Below are 21,376 nucleotides of genomic sequence, written 5' to 3'. Positions count from 1 at the left end.
TCAAGTTGGTAACATTGAAACCCATTATGAAAACCTTCATACATTTCTACATTCATACATTCATACATAACCTTCAAACATTAAGTTACAGGTTATTAGTTACATAGAATGAATTTTTAAAATTATGTGAACTTGATACTTTAGCGTATCTTGTTACTATAAATTTTGCATTTTATTATTGATTTCGTTAAAAATAAAAATAATTAAATAACACTACCAAAAATGGCGACTATCGATGATTTTAGCAATATAAAAATAAGTACCAGCGATTTACTCGTTTTTCAAAGAGAATTAATACAAGAAAAAGAACTTCTTCAAAATATATTAACAAAAATTGATGATCAAATAAGTAGTCTGCAGGTAAATATAATATTTACAATCCCCTTTTTATCTGTTTTAATATTGAAAAACATTTCATATGACAAGATGTTTAGGTGGAGCAACTTCATTTATTGGGATTAGTGAACAAATCATTAAAAGGTACAAAAACCAAGTCTCCTTCACAAAGTATCAAGTATCAGTCAACAAATGATAATCAACAAGATTCTACAAGCAAATCGTTAGACTTGGCTGTTCCCTCAACTTCCAGGTATTACGAGGAAGAAATGGAAGATGAAGATGATTAGAATAAGATTTTAACTTAAGAAGACTATGTTACATTAAACTATAATGATAATTTAATCTAAAAATAAATTCAAATAATGAAAATAAATAGTAAATCAATTTATTTTATAAATATGTTTTTCATTAATAAATTTCTACTATATTTATGTTAAGTGCTTTATCTTATTAACAATTCAATAAAAGTACAAAATCAGAATTAAATAGAAACCAAACTATTATTATATTTCTTAAATCAAAAGACTGAATTGTCTATACAAATTTGATGTACTGGCAATATGATAGCTGTCAACTACTATTGTTTCAAAGAATATGAAACATTTGTACTTAATTAGTTGAGTGTAATTTAAAATATATCTAGATATTTATACGTTTTACGATGGATGACTTTGTCTCAGATGGCTTGGATCTTCAGTGAATGATGGAGGTTTGAATTGTTCCGCAGATAAACGGGTAATAAATATTCCTACACCTTCTATTAAAGCCAATAACACTCCTCCAATAATTGCACTACCAGCCATGGCTGGTAAACCATTTCTTGCTGCTAATATTCCACCAGTAGCTGCTCCACTGATAATAGAGTTCCATGGGTCTTCTTTCTTCCTAAGATGAACCAAAGTACAATCTATTGTAGAAAACATACCACCCCATAACGCAAAATTTCCAGCAATAATAGGAGACTTTTGCTTAATAGCTATAAGGCTTCCTAGGACTCTTTTGTTTATTCCACTGGGTGCATTACGAAATCCTTTAATACTTTGAAATACTGCACCACCAATAGCACCCATGGTAAATGCACCACCACAGTCATCTATTATACGCCATGGGCATGGTTCTCTTGCGTATTCTTCCATTCCTTAGTTGATATTCTGTAAGAAGATTTATTTATTTATTTAATACACATATTTTTTTTTGTACTAATAGTTGCAAATAATGATAATAACTATCATATTATTATGGTTTTACCACATTTTATACATTATTAAATAAATGATGCATGTATGATCATTGTTATCAAGGAAAAAAGAAAAAAAGGCAAGTACTTAATACATCGTAACAATCATGTATAAATGTTTAATGTGTTTTTGATTTCATGTAAAATGTATGAAAAAGACTCACTAAAAGTAACCTTTACTGCTAATTCTTTTGAATTTTATACTGACAGTAATGTTTCTGGAGCATTCTTCTTACATTCAATTTTCCTATAGAAACATGTTACGTAAAAGCAATATATCTATATGTATTTAAATAGGAGAGATGAAAAAACGTGAGAAAAGTAATATATGATATAAGTGAGGTTATGGGACTAGATCTCGTGCACACCCAATTAACATGTACATAACAATATGAAAGATTGCAGTTCATTTATAAAAAATCTTAGTCTTATCATAAAAATAAAATCTTTTTACATATTTACCATAAAATTTGTTTCAAATAATTAGAATGCCGAGGAAGAAGATGCCTCGAGCGCGACACTGTGGTGAATGTAACTATGTTAATGAACCTTCATACAAATAAAAGCTTTTTTTTTGATTATGTAAGAATAACGAGATGTCTATCAATTTAGTGTAATAAATGACTTTTCGAAAACAATTGAGATATATTTTATCATTTCGTTAAATTATTTTTCGTTTGCACTTTTCATAATTACGTTCGAATTCATTTGTACAAATAATGCATTAATTCTGCCTCACAGTGCATGATATTTCGTAATGAAACTACTATAGCAATATCTTCTTGTATAGATATATTTTGTTCCCATAAATAATCGTACAATCCAGAACATCCTTATAATTCGAACGAATAATCAATGACAAGTTTTATGTCATGTACTTGCTTTAAATACAATACGATTAGCAGTTTGTTGAATGCTAGACTGGCACACGTTTACGATAGTTTAAAATAGAACTAGCAGACAATGTCCAAAAATACATCATACTTTTCATTAGTCCTGGATATCCAGTCGCTTTTGTGTGACAAGAAGTTTCGTATTTAAAGGGAAAACATCATTTTTTAACACGTATTCCATTGTATTTTAAGTTCCCGGTAATTAATAAAATCGATCTTATAACATAACTGACGATCCAAAGCTACGACTCATATACTAGAACTAAATTTAAGTAAAACAGATTATACGTAACATTTTAGAATTTCGATCGTCACCCAAACAGTCAATAGACTATAATACTATAAGAATAAGAAATTATTTCGTGCCTAACGATAAAAATTATTTGACCAGTTAGATAATAACGAACACAGTGAAAATACATCAGAAACAAATTCGCTTTTCCTCTGTTTCGTATGCTTCGTGTACAACATATAAAAGTGACGTTTCTTGCAGATAAAAATGTCAGACAACGAGACTCTTAAATCAACCACTGATCCAGACTCTTGTCTATCTGAAATGGCAAAGTCAGGTCAACAAGACAATGTAGAAGATACATCAGTCGCCACGGTAGAAAATCAAAATGCACCCATGCAAGATATTGACTGTAAGATTTCGTATGGCATAGAAAATCAAACAATAGAGATGTCCGCAACGGAAGTAAACGCGACTAGCATTGAAGATAAGAAAATTATCTGTGAAACTGTGAATAAGTCTCTAGAAAAAAAAGTGGAGGACAGCACAACATCTGAAGCAAAGCAAAATGTGTCATCTGTGAGTTAAATATATCTACATACGGATAATAATGGAATAATCGAGTGTTAGTTTCGTAAAATTGTGAATTCTTTTTGTAGCCAAATATTCCGGAAATTCAGCAAGAAACGGCCATAGGCGCCGGAGATATTTTTTCCGTGACAAAACAAGACGGAAATGCTGATATTGAGAAACCAGAAGAGCAAATTGCACTTACTGGCATGGTCGATCCGATTAAACCGGAAAACGATAAATCAGTGATAGGAGACGATAACAATGTAACTGAACACGAACTTTTAATATCGAAATTAAAAGAAGAAGTGCAGGTAAAATTTGATATACAAAAACAGAAAAGATTAATAATAGGTAATAAGTTTTATGAAATCTTAATTTCTATGAACGATAATAAAAAGCTATGATAAATTCTTTTCTATGTACAGAAAGCGGCTAACGAACGAGACTCTTATCAAAAGAAGTTGGAAAGCGCAGAAAAAAAACTGACGGAGTTGCAGACGACGTACGATGCCCTGCTGAAGGGTGAAGGTAACGAGGTCATGCTTCGTCGAATGGTGGATCAGTTAAAGGGCAAACTTATTCAGACTTCGCTGCAATTGGAAGATCGAATTCGTACCGTGTCTAATCAGGAGAAGCAAATTAGCGCATTGAATAATCAGGTGGCTTCACTGAAGGAAGTAGAGTCTCTCACCAGAAGTCTGTTGCAAATTCGTAATATGGAAGTAAAGCATTTGCAGGTAAAATATAATAAGTAGTATGTAATCAGTAAAATATGATCAGTATCATCATAAGGTCTGTCAATCGAATGATTACAGACCTTACAGGGGCGGTAAGGTTAATTCGTACAAAATAAGGCATGTTTTCGTGAATTATTTGTGACGACACAGTTAAAATCTCTTTATTAAAACCAATAGTACATTAAAGTATGACATTCGAAGAATATTGTATAAAATTTTCACGGAGAAATATTAAAAAATACAGCAATGGCAGCAATTATTCGGACGTGTCTCGGAAAAAAAGGTAGAATCGCGGTGCCCCTGATAACTTGGTGCTCAATCATCTGAAATCAAAAAATCAAAGTTCATTCGTTAGGTAACAGTTTTCCCCAGGTAACGCTGGGAGGGTTTTTCGAAATTTCAATTTTTCACTTTTTTGGAACACTTTGAAGAGAAAATTAGCCGATTTTGCGAAAATTGCGGCTAGGTAGAATTGCGGTGCCCCTGATAACTTGGTGCTCAGTCATCTGAAATCAAAAAATCAAAGTTCATTCGTTAGGTAACAGTTTTCCCCAGGTAACGCTGGGAGGGTTTTTCGAAATTTCAATTTTTCACTTTTTTGGAACACTTTGAAGAGAAAATTAGCCGATTTTGCGAAAATTTGCGGCTAGGTAGAATTGTGGTGCCCCTGACAACTTGGTGCTCAATCATCTGAAATAAAAAAATTGAAGTTCATTCGTTAGGTAACAGTTTTCCCCAGGTAACGCTGGGAGGGTTTTTCGAAATTTCAATTTTTCACTTTTTTGGAACATTTTGAAGGGAAAATTAGCCGATTTTGCGAAATTTGCGGCTAGGTAGAATTGCGGTGCCCCTGATAACTTGGTGCTCAATCATCTGAAATCAAAAATCAAAGTTCATTCGTTGGGTAACAGTTTTCAAGTAACGCTGGGAGGGTTTTCGGAACCTTTGAATTAGCCGATTTCACTTTTTGCGAGGTAGGTTCATTCGTTAGGTAACAGTTTTCCCCAGGTAACGCTGGGAGGGTTTTTCGAAATTTCAATTTTTCACTTTTTTGGAACATTTTGAAGGGAAAATTAATCGATTTTGCGAAAATTTGCGGCTAATTTCCCATTCAAAGTGTTCCAAAAAAGTGAAAAATTAAAATTTCGAAAAACCCTCCCAGCTTTACCTGGGGAAAACTGTTACCTAACGAATGAACTTTAATTTTTTGATTTCAGATGATCCAGCACCAAGTTATGAGCAATTCTACTTTTTTCCGAGACACGTCCGAATAATTGCTGCCATTGCCGTATTTTTTAATATTTCTCCGTGAAAATTTTATACAATATTCTTGGAATGTCATACTTTAATGTACTATTGGTTTTAATAAAGAGATTTTAACTGTGTCGTCACAAATAATTCACAAAAGCATGCGTTATTTTTGTACGAATTAACCTTACCCCCTCCCCCTTAACCTACGATTTACGTTCGAGAATTTTGGGCCGATTTACGTTTGGTCCGGTCATCTACTACGGGCTATGCCCGTAGTTATAGGTTAAGGGGTTAAGACAATTTGGTTAAATTATTTAAAGAATTATATTTTTAGAAACGACAAAGAAAATGAAGTGAATATTTATTGCCATTATTATAGGCAGAGGTTGATGACATGGAAGTCCGAATTTCTGAGGAACGTGAACGATATAATACGATGATTAACAAAATGGATGCCGCGGTCAAATTAAATGCAGATTTGAAAAAAGAATACGAGACGCAGCTTTGTCTTTTCCGAGATTTACGAGAAAAGTATGAAGAAAAGGTTTCATTATTATCAGAAGAGAAACGAGTCCTTGAGGCTAACGTACAGTCTCCTAAATAAGGAAGTACCTTAAACTCCCTGAATTGTTTTGTAATTATTATAATTTGTATAAAATAGAAACTTTGTTCGGAAATAATTTACGGCTACATATTTTTATACCTCTTAACCTACTCCTTTGCTGAGAATGAGTGAAATTATAGATATAGATATATTTGATATGTGTTTTAATAGAGAATGTTTAATATATACATGCATAAAGATTAATTAAAAAATACGTTGTAAAAATTATCAATAAATTAAAATTATAAAAAACACCTTCCATCTGTTTCCGTGGTGTAGTGGTTATCACATCCGCCTAACACGCGGAAGGTCCCCGGTTCGATCCCGGGCGGAAACAGTTTTTTTGCAGAAAAGCAAGAGGGAATTAAACAATTCACAAGATCAGTAGAGGTTCCCGTCACATAAATTTGACTTATCAAAATATTATTTTGGTTGTAATTTATAAAAATGTTTAAGCCCTGAGGAAATTTAAAACTTAAAATACTAGAAAATCCCAGAACGAATAACATAAATATTTATAACAGATTAGAAAAAATAAATCATTTGTAAAAGTAAAATGGATTTTCCAAGAACACAAGGAAAAGAAACTTATATTTATTCTTATTATCATTCGCGGTAATTCCCTCTTGCACTAGGCTGTATGTATACATGTGTACTTTCACAAATGAATAAGAACACATTTGGTGCACCTTAACCAAACAGTGCACTTCGACTTATGATATGATACAATGATTTAAACAATTTTATGTAGTAAAGACTTTCTTTTCAAAAAATGCTAAATAATCTGTGATAATATGTTGTAATAGCCAATATAAATACCTAAAATGTAGTAAATATAAATATGTGCTACCGTTTTAATCTAATGGAAAAACATGATTGGACTATAAACTTGACTTATATAGCGACAGTAAATAGGTTGTGAAAGAATAAGAAAGAATGGAAAAAAAATTCATAACTTTGTTGAAACAACAACATGACTAAAGGAAAACTAGAATAAAAAGAGATTCTCGTTATCATGCGTGTGTTGTGCGCAGTCGGTGATTCCCAAAGTACTATGAACTTTCACACAGACAAAGACTGATACGTCTAACAGTTTGTATAAATACGGTGCAACTCAGGACATTCGATATCAGTGACTTCTCATTCAGAGGTCTGACCACCGGTTAATCAGGTAAGATACACACCATATATATACCAGTAATTATTTTATTAAAAAATATTTCTAAAAATATTCAAAGATGTACACGCAACTAAATTACATTATTTTCATATAGAAAATCATGAAGAACTTTATCTTCGCCATTCTGGCTATTACCTTTGTGGTAGCCGCATCTACCACCACAATCCCAAATACACGTAAAACTGAGGTAACATTAGAGAATATGTCCATAGTTAATTAGAGCAGATATACTTAAGCTAAAAATTATATGATAAAAAAATAATTGAGACAAGTATGAGAACCAATATTAAATCGTTTTTGTTACCACAGCTCCGTCGTCGTCGGGAAGCTGGACCAGAACCAGAACCAAGTAATCGACCACCCCGACCTATAAGTCTCCCACCAATTAATCCTGTAAGTATTTATATATCAATATTTAAATATTGATGCACAATGACAGTGTTCTATACTAAATTTTTTGGTAATTTTTATCTAGCGCCTTCCTCGTGAAGCTGATCCAGAACCGGAACCAGGCAACCGACCAGTGTACATTCCACCACCACGTCCACCACATCCGGTAAATATTAATTAGATATCAATCGTTTATATGATAACTGTCGATAGTAAGGTTGTTTGATTAAATTTGATTTTAACTCTCCTCAGCGCCTTCGTCGCGAAGCTGATCCAGAACCGGAACCAGGCAACCGACCAGTGTACATTCCACCACCACGTCCACCACATCCGGTAAATATTAATTAGATATCAATCGTTTATATGATAACTGTCGATAGTAAGGTTGTTTGATTAAATTTGATTTTAACTCTCCTCAGCGCCTTCGTCGCGAAGCTGATCCAGAACCGGAACCAGGCAACCAACCAGTGTACATTCCACCACCACGTCCACCACATCCGGTAAGTATTAATTAGATATCAATCGTTTATATGATAACTGTCGATAGTAGGGTTGTTTGATTAAACTTGATTTTAACTCTCCTCAGCGCCTTCGTCGCGAAGCTGATCCAGAACCGGAACCAGGCAACCGACCAGTGTACATTCCACCACCACGTCCACCACATCCGGTAAATATTAATTAGATATCAATCGTTTATATGATAACTGTCGATAGTAGGGTTGTTTAATTAAATTTGATTTTAACTCTCCTCAGCGCCTTCGTCGCGAAGCTGATCCAGAACCGAAACCAAGCAACCGACCAGTGTATATTCCACCACCACGTTCACCACATCCGGTAAATATTAATTAGATATCAATCGTTTATATGATAACTGTCGATAGTAGGGTTGTTTGATTAAACTTCATTTTAACTCTCCTCAGCGCCTTCGTCGTGAAGCTGATGCAGATCCGGAACCAAATAACTGACCAGTGCGAATACATCACCCAAACATCATATCCGGTACATATTAATTAAATATCAATCGGTTATGTCATAACTGGCAATATATTTCCTACTGAAAGTTTTTATATATAGTATTATATAATATAATATAATGATATCAAACGCGATGTAATGTCTTCAATTTACTTTTCAGCCAGGCTGAATATTCATTAAATATTTGAAGAAGTATTCATTATTTCCTTAATATACCCGAGGCGAATTGAAATATTTTAACCTAATACTCTGTAAGATGTACTTAACTTCACAATAAAATTGGTTGTTATTTTAAAATATAGGAAAATTTGTATTTATCAATCCTTATTTATATATATAAACATTACCTATATATACAAGAAGTAAGAATATACGTTTTATATTATACATTTTACAACTATTCTAACGAAACAACAACCGGCGCTTCATCTTCAGTTTCTTCCTGCAAATTAGAAAAATCCCACAAAAATTTTATAGACAATCGTCCGCTAAATCTCGTTGTATAAGATTTTAAACGTCCATCTAATTCAGAATTCATTTCAATATTTGCGAACAATTTGCGTAAATTATGATAAACAAAATTATTATTGGCTACAATGTCACAAAGTATGTCTTCGGGTACGTGCATCAATTGAACTTCTAATGCTTTCATAAATTCAATGTAAATTGTGCGACGTTGTGATATCGCACAATCGGCTCCACAAATAAGAGATACAAGTTTCTTCCAATGTTCAAAGGCATCAAAACTTTGTCCAACAAGAAAACAGACAAATGCCAACTCCATTTCACCAATTATCTCTATGGGACTGTAAAGATATTAATCGTAGGTTATAAAATTCTGGAACAAATATTTAACTAATTACTTACAGCGTCAATTTCTTAAGAACAGTATCCAATGCATAACTCGTATCCAAAGAATACTTTGTAATCTCAGTTGGTGATGCTCCATCTGGATATTGCTTACAAGGTATTTTTGAAAGTCGAAGTTCTGTTCCAGGCTTAGGTTTCATATCAGGAAGAAGCTCATCTTCCTTCTCTTCTATGGTAATTCCACTCCTCCTTCTTCTTTTCGAACTTGATTCTCCACCTCTTGGTCTTGCAGCATCAGTGCAATATTCTAATTCTAATGCTGACCTTACAAAACTGAAATACAGAAATTTGTTAATAAAAGAATAAATATAGCAAAGACAATTAATAATTTATAAAATTTATTAACATACCCACATATGGGTAAACAACGTTCAACAAGAGAAGGGGTAATATGATTTGTTAATTCCTTCCATTGTTTCCATATATCGTAAGGGTAACATCCTAGAAATCTATCTAAATCTTTCAAATTGCTCTTGTACCTTTCAACCGTTTCTTCTTCTATAGCTTTGTATGAAAAATTAGATTTTATTAATAATGAAGTCTTTTAACAATTTTTTAGTACATTAAGTGCTATCATACTTTCTGAACTTAAATCTTCTTCTTTTGCGTCCCAACGTTTCACTAGAAATTCAGACTTTTTAAATATATGAAAAAAGCCAACTTTAGGTGTTGCTTCTCCAAATTCATCTACAGCACTTAAAGAATATAAATATATAAATATTATGTTATAAATAAGGAAAACATAACTACAACAAATTTACCTATAATGTACATAATGAAATCCTGGTGGGATCATTTTAATCCCTTTAAAACTATCTAATGTATTCCAGGATTTTAAATCAATGCCAAACTCTGTGCCAACAGGTACATCCAGCATAACTAATGTAGCACCTTCAACGAGAAGCCTCTGGGCTAGAATTTGATCCATTTCTATTCCTTTGCTTCCCATGATTAATTAATAAAACTGTAAAATCTGAGTAATAAATGGTTTTCTTCATATATAAATCGTATGGAAATTCATATATTTGTATAAATCGTTTACATTTGTCTATTACTACTTTAGCACCAAGCATTTACCTAAACAATTGGAAAATAAGTTTATATTTATTTACTGGAGTAACAAGATATAATATATATGAACGTTGTTGAATAAAAGGTGCTAGAAAGATATTTTATGTCCATCTTTAAATTAATAGTTTACAACACTGTTACTTTCAAATTAATACAAAAATTTTGCAGTTTACCCAAAATATTCTTGTAAACGTTTAGTATACACAAACGGTCAGTCTGTCATCCTATTTTCTATCACGCATGAACAATGTATTATAGAGTAGGGAACCACTCTATACGTATACATACAATGTACAATGTAGATTATTCCCTTGTTAATTGGCCATCGCTGCCCCCACCATTTCTAGGAAATACATATGTACATACTTTTATTTCGCTTGTACCGAGCTCCAAACCGGTTTGTATAAAAACTATAAACTTTAGATTAGTTTAATTCTATTTCTTTATCAATTCTATATCGAAGTAGAATTTTTGACATAAAGCTTTCCTTACTAAGGGAAATTGAACTAGGAATGCTACATGTATACAGGACCATCAATAATGTTTATTAATTTCAATAACAAATCACACTGACTCAATTCGGCAGTTACCATACGAATTGATTAATTCTATGTAGTGTACTAATTAGTAAAATATGGAAGGAGAGAAAAGAACGGCATCGTAAATGAACGGAGTGAGGCGATGCGCAGAATTTAACAAGAAAGCGCGCGGCATATTTCGAGTGTATTGAAAAATCATAATTGTCATATTGTATCTTGAAAAAGGAAATATGTATGTATCTATATTAAAATGTATGCCTGATATAATGTAATACTATTAAAAGTTTACTATTATAAAAACATACAAAACTGCGGTGCATACAAAAACAGTTAAAGGTAATACTTTTAAAAGAATACTTATTAATATTATTAATTTATATATATATATATATAGTACGTATAAAAATCTTTTACGCACCTGTATATAATGTCGTTATATTATATAGAAATTTTAACATAATTTTTATCATAAATATTAGGGTCCCTAGCCGGAATTGTAAACATCAAACTGAACGCCGCATAAACGTGTTTCTTGATCGGCATTCAAAAATACAAATAATTTTAAAACAAATAGTACTAACTGTCATTTTAATTACCATGGACGATAATCTTTCGGATTTGAAAACAGATGAAACCGCTCAAGTGAGTATTTTATTATCAGAAGTTTTTACTTTAAATCGAATTTAATAGTATCGACTATTTAGGTTAGTTTGAGGTTATAATACCGTTTAATTCTATGTTATTAGTTAATAAAAATTTAATCTGAATTCTAATCAACCTTAATCTAAGACTCTAGTCAAATGAAATGCATCACTTTAATACGAGTTTAATATGAAATATTTACTAATAAAATTTATAGTTACTGTTATGCCATTTTAAAATTCTAATTCTTAATAATTTTAATTGTCGATTGTTATTTATTTCATTTAAGGAGGATATTTCCAATCTAGACAAATTGACGCAGTCCTATTTATTGTTAAAAAAGAAAATTGCTGGAACTCAGTAAGCAAATTAACATATTAATCATGTATTTTTATATTTGTATCTGTCATAATTTTTAATTAATATTAACGAAATGCTTATTTTTAGTGAATTAATTAAAAAATATAATGATAAAACAAAAAAATGTGAACGATTAAAGCAAGAGCTAGATACAGCAAGTAAAGCTATAAAGGAAACAACATATAATTATAATTCTACTTTAGCAAAAATTATTAAATTGGAACTTGTAAGTAAAAGAATATATGTAAATTATCCTGCAAAATATTACCTTTCTTCCTCTTAGTCATGTATTATTAATATATAATTCTTAGCAAAATACAGAATATAAAAAAAGCATTGAAACTCTGACTACACAAGTTAATGAAGCTAATATCAAGGCAGCAGCTGATCAGCAGCATATACAACAATTAATATGTAAAATAAAGGACACAGAAGAAGATCAAAATCACAAGATAATACAATATGATTTAGAAAAATCCTCACTTCAAGGTAATTTTATAAAGTGGATTAAAATTTTCTATGTAGCTTAGTAATTTGATTATCTCTTGCAGTAAGAATCAAGGAATTGGAACAGGAGTTAAAAAATGTAAAAAAATCCTATGATACAAAAATGAAAAAGATGGAAAAGAAAATTTCTGTAAAAAATGAAGATAGTAAGTTAATTTAATTGAAGAATTAATATAATTGATTTAAAAGTATTTTTTAATAATAATTCAATATTTTATATCTAATTTATTTTATAGAAGCAAAGTTACAGGATGTTGGAACTAATACATCGACTAGAAAGACAATAATGCAAAATCCGGAAGTCACAGATAAAAGCGTATTAACGGACAATTTTTATAATGTCAAGGATGTCTTATATCCTATATTTTGTGACAACTGCGATGTTCTATTACATCCACCTCCCCTTGAGAAAATATGCACAATTATGAGCAATTCATGTCCAAAACTTGTTGAAAAGATTCAATCTCCACCAAAAAGATTTCCATCTCCACCAAAAAGATCTCCATCTCCACCAAAAAGATCTCCATCTCCACCAAAAAGATCTCCATCTCCACCAAAAAGATCTCCATCTCCACCAAAAAGATCTCCATCTCCACCAAAAAGATCTCCATCTCCACCAAAAAGATCTCCATCTCCACCAAAAAGATCTTCATCTCCACCAAAAAGATCTCCATCTCCATTACAATCATCAATAGGTACACATTGAAATATTTACAGTATTCGTTTATATGAAATATATTTTAATAATTTCATATATTTTTAGATATAAGGGATGGACAACGGTGTAAGACTGAAACTTTATTAACATTATCAGACACTTCTTCGCAGCATTTACCGAATCAGAACAATCGTGTAGAGTTTATTCCAACAAGTCTGTTAACGCCCCATACGATTTCGTTAGGTCGCTCGGATTATTGTAATACTTTTCCTCCGACATCGAATTTAATAGATCCAAGTACATACTATATCGGATCGACGCCACTTAATCCGTTATCAAGGACAGATTCGAATACAACTAATCAGAATAATCATTGTGAGAATATGGTAACGCCTACGTTATCGATTATTTTGTCGTTACAAAAAAGAATCGATATGTTGGAAATGAAAATGAAAATGAAGGAGAAATTAAATAAAAAGGGCTTAAATCAAAACCATAGCTGTTGTCAGCATCATCATCTAAATGCTTGTAGTATGTACGATATAAATAACTCTACGCGATTTAATTTCAATGAATTGAGAAAACTGATGGACGCTTACAGAAGAAAAGAAACAAAAAAATTTAATGGGCATAAAACGTTGAGGAAATTATCTCGATTAAAATGCAAAAGACTACAAAATGTGTATACTGGTTTTTGGAAAATTGAATCAATTGTTAACAAAACTGAACGAACTTCTCTTAAGAAAAAGCTTAAGAAGAGCAAGTATCGAAATTCGTTTCTCAGAAAATCTGATAATTTGTTACATAGTACAGAAGACATAGAAGAGTTAACTGGTGACAGTAAAACAAATATTAATGTAGAATCTAAAAGCATATTACGTATAAGAAGATCTAGCTTGTCTTTGAATTCTGATCATACAAATAGAAATGAAGCTGAAGCAAAAATAGTACGAAATTTGGTTGAATGTAGTAAGTCAGTAGGAGGTGAAACCGATTCAGGAATATTATCGGATTCTATTGAATCTGGTAAACTGATCCGATCTGAAGCAAATACGGACACATATTCGGCACTAACAGAGCATAAAAGCGCGATAGAAATAAAATCTTCTATGGAAAATGAATCATGTTCTATTGAGCATATTAAACCGGTAAACGAATCCCCGATAAAAGTAGTACACGTATCACATTTAGTAAAATTGGATAAATCAATTGAAAAAACTAATACTTTAAATACAGACATGTCAGAAACGCCACAATCTGATAGGAAAAGGAAGATAAGTGAAAGCGAAATTAAAAAATCCGTTATTCGACCAAAGTTGCTGGAAAAAATAAAAAATTTAAAGAAGAATAGTAAAATCATGAAAACATGTCAAAATGTGTTGGAACATCAAGATATGCAGAATTATGAGCATGAAAATGGTAATATATCTAAAAAACAAGAAGGTTTAGACAATAATTCTCAAGTAGTCAAAAAGGATGATTATATACCTAAAAAGAAATCTCGTATTGCACACGTACCTAAGAACACAATGATTAAACAAAAGAAATTAAACAATGTTCCAAAGTTCAAGAAACAATTAATAAAAGATTTAGAAAATGCCAACTGTACTGATTTAAATGAATTGAAAGAAGATAATAATGAGTTGCAAAAAATTTGTGGTAATAATATACAAGAAACTCAATTAATTTCTTCAAAGGTACATTCTAGCAGTACTGAAAATATTGTAGGAGATGCTGTTCACGAAATACCAATTACCGATATTAAAAATTTATCAAGTAATGTAAGAAACAAGACATGCGGACAAGATACAAACATAACATTTAAAACAAATAGTAGGTATAGTCTATTTGATACTACACTCAATACTAATTCTTTGGAAGGGGTAATCAAATTGAATGAGAAAAAGACTGATTCGAATAAGAATGACGAGCATTTGAAACATGTATGTGAAATTAATTCTCTAGATGTAAGAGAAATCAACAAAACAAATAGTACGAGCAAACAAGAATTACTAAATTTCAATGACAAGTCTTCCACTGATACTTCAGAGATAAATGATATAAGTGAAAGGAATTTATGTACTAAAGAAATAACACGCACGAATGTTTGTATTACACAGGAAGATTCTGCTATAGAACACGAACTAAAATCATACTGTCTACTTAAAATATTGCAAAAACATATTAATAATAATCCATCTAAGAAGGATAAGAAAATGTGTAATAAAAAACTTTTACATATCGGTCTAATGGCAGGTAAGATAATTTCTGCTAACAGATTTTTTAAAACATGGGATTATCTAAAATATGCTTTATTTATTTTAGATGAATTCGTGAGTAAACAATTGCAAAGGCTGATAGATAATGATTGGCAGAATTCCATACATTGGGATGTGATTGAAAAACTGAAATTTACCTGTAGTTCTCGTATTATAGCAAAGTTAGTATCACATCATATTTGTAATTAATTTTTAACATGACTAATTACTAACATATACCATATGATTTTAGAGGAATTATAGAATTCTTAAGCACAGAACAGGAACATAACAGCAATTTAGATAATAGTTATACACCGCCTGCACCATTAATGACAAAAGCACAACAAAGAATATCAGCATTATTAATTGACCTAGAAAAATCAATGCCCACTGTATTTCAATTTGTTCAAGTTGGCATAGAGTACAAACTTTTTAGACTTAATCAAGGAATAGAGGTTTGGCTTCTCCCTACTATTTTCTTACGTAATGCAAAATTAACGAATGCAATTAACGATTAATTAATTTTATGTTTAGAGATATGCAATAGAATCTCTTGCTAGAATGTATACGGTTTTAGCACGAATTAAGAAGGATCGAGAAAAAGTGAGGATATTTTGTTGCGATGCTTTGTATTGTTTGGGAGTTCATGCAATACTTATTTTATATACAGTACTCACTTCTTGGCCAGAAGTATTTCCAAATAACGAAACAAGTACTAATAGTATGTGTAATTTTTTAAATCATTTCAAAATCAAATTTTTATTTCGTTATTGTAACTATTTATTATGTATACAGGGTTATTGCCAAAATGTATGGCACATTTAATTATGGCGCAGCAAGCTATGGACTATCCTAAACTTTATGCCTTAAAAAATTTAGTGTCAATGTACTACAAATATCCAATGGGAACATTATCGAAAGATTTGCTCAAAGAACTTTTGACTGCACTTCAAGGTAAGAAACAATTATAATACTTTTGGTTTATTGCCTAAATATAATTTGATCAATTTGTAGAAAGAAATGATAGTGAAGCAGAAATCGCTATTATACTTCTTGCAAAAAGAGAAGGAACTAGATGGACGCACACGAACATAATTAAGGGTGCACTGTTATCTATGATAATTAACGAGAAATTTCCGAGCACATATCGAGCGTTTTCTTTATTAGGTAAATATAAAATTTAATAAACTCCATTTAAATATTTAAATTATAACTTCCACTACATACTCTTAAATGCAGGTAATTTGATGCGTGTATTCCCAATAGAAGATAAAGATAATTTAGTTGGTCAAATTGTAGAACAACTGTGCGATTTAATCAATTCCGATAAAGGTATACTGTTGTTATTTATTTTATTCGTGTTTTAAATGTAATAGGAAATTTAGTTATTAACAATTAATATTTTTAACTAGGATCAGATGAGCAAAAAGAAGGAGTTTTCTCAGCATTGTTGAGTTTATCGAGGCATAAATTTGATGAAGTGATACAGAATACGTTAAAGTGGACTCCATCTATGCCATTGCATGATCGAACCATGGAACAGATTAGTGGATTATTTAATACGCGTGACCCAGATTTTTGGAGGGCTTATTTAAGAAAAAACAAACAACTGTTCGTTACTTTGGAAGAAAATAAAACGTAATGCATAGTTTTTTTTAACCTCTTAACCTACGATTTACGTTCGAGAATTTTATTATATATTATTATTATACATATACAATAGTATATATTATTATATATACTATTATATATTATATTTGGCCCGATCATCGTACTACGGACTATGCCCGTAGTTGTAGGTTAAGGGGTTAATATGAACAAATTGGGAAATTATGTGATATTTATTGTAAGATAATTTAAATTATTCAAAACTCTGAATTTTTCCATTATTCTTAAACATATTTAGGTTTTTCCATTAAGGTTACGTTAATCTCGAATTTATTTAATTTTTCTTTTAATCAAAGATCGTGTTATTCTATTAATCACGGCAATTATTATCAGTTCTTTTTATGACATTTTATTATCATTTTATGATCCTATAAAACAGAAATAATGTTTCCTTTGTTATTTCTGCATGCATAGTTTAAAATTGTAACAAATTACTGACTCTTTTAACTAATTCTGAAATTCCCTTTTTTTATTTGTCAAATTGTATGATACTTTAAGTGACAATTTTTTTAAGTATTGTAATATGTATGTATATATTATATGTAACATATAGAAGACTATGTGAAAGAGAACTCCAACTGATAACATAATTTTGATAAGCCAAAGAAGCCATTTCGTACGTGAAATAAACATGCTTCCATAAACTGATTAATGAAGCTTTGTTTGCACTTAACGTTTCATGTAAATGTCTTTACTTTCTATTTCCTTTTATTTTACCTACAGGTAGAATCAGAGAATAGAAAAAAAATCATTTTGTTATGACATAATGAAATAAAAAATTGATTTTCTACATTTTGTCGTTCGAATGATAGTTCCCTTAAAATATTTTAATTAAAATTCAGATAAAGGATTTAAGCTGTTTCATATCGAGTAAATTTCAATTATATAATTTTTATTATGTCATATTTTTCAAACACAGGAGATACTAGCAAAGATGTAATAAGATGAAATATTAATTAGATCAAATGAATATTTATAAATAAATTATAATTAGAAGGTATATGTATTTATATAGGTCGATGGTTCTTGGTCTGCATAGCCTTAATGTTTCTTTGAAATTCCATCTTGCCAGTCATGTATGAATGTTACAAATTCAGCTTTTAATAACTCCAACTGTTATCATTATTGTTCCACTATTTCACTAACATTTACAGTAGTATCACTATAGCATATCTGACACCAAACAAACGCATTGCATTGAAGATAAGAATGCCATTAAAGTGAGATAGATGCTGAAACATCAGACCAGTTTCCACAAAAAATTTGTAGGTTCGCGAATTGCTTAATGTTATTCCAAATTTAATGATTCTTTGAACAATTTGTCATTGAATTAATATACACAGACACTAATTCAAACACGAAATATTTTAAATATAACACTTTTCGATGCGTAGATTACACGTATCACGGTGATCAAATCTACGCTGGAACTACTGCGTGATCAAATTCGAAAAATAAGGTTTAAATATTGTGCTCTCTTTGGTGAAACTTAGTACGTCATGTTTATATATATTATTTATATATATTATATTATATATATATATGTCATTCTTCAATTCTTTTCCTTCTTTTAAATACAAGGATAAACGTTCTAGAATTTTTTAAACAACTATAATCACGTATTTGCCTGACGTATTATTATCTAATTGTAAGGGAAGGGACGCGAAGGACAGTGGCGCAGCCTATGGAACAATCAGTGAAGAATGGCGGGAAAGTGTTTAAAGTTTAAAGGATGATTGCAGCAACATGTACGATCTCGCTTATTTATACTACTTAACCATTTCGGGAAACAAGAGTACAAGTTTTTATTCCTTTCAATATAATAATAATCGTAATAATAATAGATAATAATAAAAATAGATAATAATAGCAATAATAATAATAATAATAATAATAATAGAAATAATAATAGAAATAATAATAGCAATAATAATAATAATAATAGTAATAATAATCAACATATCGTAAGCTTCCATACGCAGAGCACGCTAAGTTAATACATGTACATAGTTTCTTTACAAAAATAATAACAATGTTTCGATGCAACATTGCGAATCCAATGATCAATCTCTTCTAGCTAAATGACACTTTAGCAGCATTTTTCCTTTGGATAGATAACTCTTGTTAACTATATTATCCTCGTTATATTCGTTCATTGTTCTTACCGTTCGATTTTTTCGAAGCAGATCATACACGCGTTATCCGCGTGCACACCGCTCCTTTCTCTCTATCATTTTCTTTCTTTCTTTTTTTTTTTTTTCATTCTTCTTCAAACATTTTTATAAATAAACTACCTTTATTTTGTCAGTTAATCGACATTGTCTTTGGTACATTTACAACGAACAGCATATATCGCGACAGAAAGTACGGATTTGGTATGTCGGACGGGGTACCTACCATCCGCCGTCATAAAGCGCACGCAATTCACGAAAAAAAGAAACAAATTTCACTTGGAGACCTTTCGCGTGTCGTCTGAGCGCGAAGATTTCCGTCCGGAAATTAAAAATTAAAACAAATAAAGGAAAACAGAAAGAAAAAAGAAAGGAAAACAGAATATTAAGAAGAAACGGAAACGGAAAAGCAAGAAGCAAACAAGAGAAAACAAAGGAAAGAAGAGGATACGAACGGGCTGAGCGACGGTCGCCGACGGTAGAGTTGACCAGTTATCGATCGGAATGATCGCACTCCACTAAGAATTTCGTGATTCCAGTGTCCTCGAGTCGATTCCGATCGACCGGTCAGTGGAACAAACCATTCCCCGTCGGGTCTCTCTCCTAGGATAAGACCTCTCTGACCACGCTGACCCAAAAGAAAAATTCACCGAAATTTCTTCGCGTCGTTTAGCTGTTTCTCTTTCTTTGTTTCTTTCTCTTTCTCCCGACCGAATGCAACGTAACCTTCTCGTGTCTGTTTTTTTCCTATTCTTTCCCTCCCTTCGGTTCTCTTCTTCGTCTTGATCTTCGCGATACACGGCTACGGCGCTGTCTGATGTACTAAAATGCTACCACTGTCTACGCTTAAACGATCGCTAAGTCACAAGCCCAAGTCATTGCTCCCGACGATGATTCTCTCTCTGGTTTATTTATCTTTTCTCTCGACAAAAATTAAACTTATGTTTTCCCTCGATGACTGATAGGGTGTAAATTAAAAAGAAAAAAAGAGAAAGATCGTGGTCAAGCAATCACTCGGTCGTGACGATATTTTAACGTTTAGAAGCTGACAATCGAAGTCTACCTACGAATCTTTTCTCTTGCGATCGTTCCCGTATGAAACGTTTCAAAGGTCCTACGTGTTCAACAATCTGCCATTCGTTGCTCAATTTTTCGGTATCGACGGGTTCGAGTAATCGCTCTCACGATGCACGTTGATGCGTTTCGAAACGCGATACGATCAGTTAGAAGAATTACGAGGAACCGGCCATGATCGTTAGAAGCGATTACTCGAACATTCGGTGGAACAGTGTTTAGAAGTTGATTCAACGATTGCTGTTTCTATTTACTACGTTGCATTTATGGAAAGAAACCTGTGTGCTGGCTGACTGAATTGTAGGAAAATGGCGTTCTCGATTGAAGAACAACGCAGATACTACGATATTCAACGAATGCCTGTGCGATGTCGGAACGCAAGCTTTTTATCGAGTCTTATGCGGTTTTCACAGGCGCACTTGCGTCGGAAATTGCGTGCTTTTTCTCTTCGTTCTTTTCCTTTTTTTACATAACTTTTTTCTCTCTCTCTCTCTCTCTCTCCCCCTCTCTCTCGTTCGTTCGTTTATAAATAATAAGTGCGTGTCCTTAAAAAATATCGTGTTAACCAAATAATACGCGGTAGTATTAGGAATAAATTGATTAATCGTGGTTCGGTAATAATAATAAAAGGAGAATAATTAAATGATCGCAACTAATGATTGTAAATTAGTAAGTTAATAATAATAATCGTGGTAATTAATAATTAGAGGAAAGAAAATAATATAAGAATAAATTAGGAACCAAGTACAAAGTTACGAGAGAAGTAAGATTGGGGAATAATTAAATTAGAGTTTTTCCATACTCACGCTACGATTTCTTCACGATAATTACGACTATTTATAATAAATTACAGCGTACGGTTACGATTCGAATTCGTGCCCGTAACAGAAAATAAAAAAAAGAAAAGAAATACACATTAGGCCACCTAGCTTCACGCGTTTCTCGTCTCGGAACCTATCTCGTTTTCTAATTCTACGTACGTATGCGTATTCTTCGGTTTTCTCCTTCGTTTCTTTCTTTCGACTCTTCTTTCCGATTTTCGTTGTCCAGAAAGATTACCAGCTCTTACTGCATCTCTACGACGTTTTGTAAGTCATTCAAGCTTTGAAACTTCATAACGAAAGAGAAAACACGAGGCTCGTGG

General features: G+C 31.7%; 6 protein-coding genes and 1 non-coding gene across 16 annotated transcripts; 5 read left to right on the top strand and 2 right to left on the bottom strand.

Annotated features, from left to right (window-relative positions):
• Positions 1 to 86: 86 nt before the first annotated feature.
• LOC117242742 lies at positions 87 to 692 on the top strand. 2 transcript variants are annotated; one of them, XM_033509651.1, is made up of 2 exons: positions 87 to 363; positions 438 to 692. In XM_033509651.1, the coding sequence occupies exons 1-2, from the start codon at positions 223 to 225 to the stop codon at positions 624 to 626; spliced, it is 330 nt and encodes a 109-aa protein (XP_033365542.1). In that variant the 5' UTR covers positions 87 to 222; the 3' UTR covers positions 627 to 692. The 2 variants fall into 2 exon arrangements, with proteins under 2 accessions (XP_033365542.1, XP_033365540.1); XM_033509649.1 differs by having other exon boundaries at positions 87 to 360; positions 435 to 691.
• A 128-nt stretch (positions 693 to 820) lies between these two features.
• On the bottom strand, positions 821 to 6,231 carry LOC117242741 (mitochondrial import inner membrane translocase subunit Tim17-A). Of its 3 annotated transcripts, none has more exons than XM_033509648.1 (2): positions 6,122 to 6,231; positions 821 to 1,490 (listed from the first exon to the last, which is right to left on the bottom strand). In XM_033509648.1, exon 2 carries the CDS (start codon positions 1,473 to 1,475, stop codon positions 996 to 998), a length of 480 nt encoding a protein of 159 aa, XP_033365539.1. In that variant the 5' UTR covers positions 1,476 to 1,490; positions 6,122 to 6,231; the 3' UTR covers positions 821 to 995. The 3 variants fall into 3 exon arrangements, with proteins under 3 accessions (XP_033365539.1, XP_033365537.1, XP_033365538.1); XM_033509646.1 differs by lacking the exon at positions 6,122 to 6,231 and adding an exon at positions 2,039 to 2,394; XM_033509647.1 differs by lacking the exon at positions 6,122 to 6,231 and adding an exon at positions 1,741 to 1,863.
• LOC117242740 (tropomyosin) lies at positions 2,439 to 5,942 on the top strand. Its single transcript, XM_033509645.1, has 5 exons — positions 2,439 to 2,667; positions 2,963 to 3,280; positions 3,361 to 3,585; positions 3,700 to 4,011; positions 5,642 to 5,942. The coding sequence occupies exons 2-5, from the start codon at positions 2,969 to 2,971 to the stop codon at positions 5,864 to 5,866; spliced, it is 1,074 nt and encodes a 357-aa protein (XP_033365536.1). The 5' UTR covers positions 2,439 to 2,667; positions 2,963 to 2,968; the 3' UTR covers positions 5,867 to 5,942.
• On the top strand, positions 6,131 to 6,203 carry Trnav-aac. Its single transcript has one exon. It is a non-coding gene; the product is annotated as a tRNA-Val (tRNA).
• A 697-nt stretch (positions 6,232 to 6,928) lies between the features above and the next one.
• LOC117242746 (apidaecins type 22-like) lies at positions 6,929 to 8,710 on the top strand. 4 transcript variants are annotated; one of them, XM_033509657.1, is made up of 10 exons: positions 6,930 to 7,037; positions 7,141 to 7,233; positions 7,356 to 7,439; positions 7,522 to 7,602; positions 7,689 to 7,769; positions 7,856 to 7,936; positions 8,023 to 8,103; positions 8,190 to 8,270; positions 8,357 to 8,435; positions 8,572 to 8,710. In XM_033509657.1, the coding sequence occupies exons 2-9, from the start codon at positions 7,147 to 7,149 to the stop codon at positions 8,399 to 8,401; spliced, it is 621 nt and encodes a 206-aa protein (XP_033365548.1). In that variant the 5' UTR covers positions 6,930 to 7,037; positions 7,141 to 7,146; the 3' UTR covers positions 8,402 to 8,435; positions 8,572 to 8,710. The 4 variants fall into 4 exon arrangements, with proteins under 4 accessions (XP_033365551.1, XP_033365552.1, XP_033365548.1 ...); XM_033509660.1 differs by lacking the exon at positions 7,522 to 7,602 and having other exon boundaries at positions 6,929 to 7,037; XM_033509661.1 differs by lacking the exon at positions 7,856 to 7,936 and having other exon boundaries at positions 6,929 to 7,037.
• An 84-nt stretch (positions 8,711 to 8,794) lies between these two features.
• On the bottom strand, positions 8,795 to 10,605 carry LOC117242745 (protein AAR2 homolog). Of its 3 annotated transcripts, none has more exons than XM_033509654.1 (7): positions 10,526 to 10,605; positions 10,359 to 10,440; positions 10,043 to 10,254; positions 9,861 to 9,976; positions 9,632 to 9,785; positions 9,279 to 9,554; positions 8,795 to 9,217 (listed from the first exon to the last, which is right to left on the bottom strand). In XM_033509654.1, exons 3-7 carry the CDS (start codon positions 10,228 to 10,230, stop codon positions 8,809 to 8,811), a joined length of 1,143 nt encoding a protein of 380 aa, XP_033365545.1. In that variant the 5' UTR covers positions 10,231 to 10,254; positions 10,359 to 10,440; positions 10,526 to 10,605; the 3' UTR covers positions 8,795 to 8,808. The 3 variants fall into 3 exon arrangements, with proteins under 3 accessions (XP_033365545.1, XP_033365547.1, XP_033365546.1); XM_033509656.1 differs by having other exon boundaries at positions 10,043 to 10,245; XM_033509655.1 differs by lacking the exon at positions 10,359 to 10,440 and having other exon boundaries at positions 10,526 to 10,586.
• A 105-nt stretch (positions 10,606 to 10,710) lies between these two features.
• Positions 10,711 to 16,976, top strand: LOC117242744. 2 transcript variants are annotated; one of them, XM_033509652.1, is made up of 16 exons: positions 10,711 to 11,227; positions 11,371 to 11,533; positions 11,823 to 11,893; positions 11,981 to 12,119; positions 12,205 to 12,382; positions 12,445 to 12,546; positions 12,637 to 12,861; positions 13,051 to 13,095; positions 13,164 to 15,314; positions 15,384 to 15,498; positions 15,570 to 15,774; positions 15,854 to 16,040; positions 16,115 to 16,273; positions 16,334 to 16,486; positions 16,559 to 16,651; positions 16,732 to 16,976. In XM_033509652.1, exons 2-16 carry the CDS (start codon positions 11,489 to 11,491, stop codon positions 16,959 to 16,961), a joined length of 4,098 nt encoding a protein of 1,365 aa, XP_033365543.1. In that variant the 5' UTR covers positions 10,711 to 11,227; positions 11,371 to 11,488; the 3' UTR covers positions 16,962 to 16,976. The 2 variants fall into 2 exon arrangements, with proteins under 2 accessions (XP_033365543.1, XP_033365544.1); XM_033509653.1 differs by lacking the exon at positions 10,711 to 11,227 and having other exon boundaries at positions 11,341 to 11,533.
• Positions 16,977 to 21,376: the final 4,400 nt, after the last annotated feature.

Source organism: Bombus vosnesenskii, unplaced genomic scaffold (assembly GCF_011952255.1).
Source record: "Bombus vosnesenskii isolate JDL3184/JDL3185 unplaced genomic scaffold, Bvos_JDL3184-5_v1.1 scf7180000016278, whole genome shotgun sequence".
Classification (NCBI taxonomy): domain Eukaryota; kingdom Metazoa; phylum Arthropoda; class Insecta; order Hymenoptera; family Apidae; genus Bombus; species Bombus vosnesenskii.
This window is presented reverse-complemented; position numbering and strand designations above follow the sequence as displayed.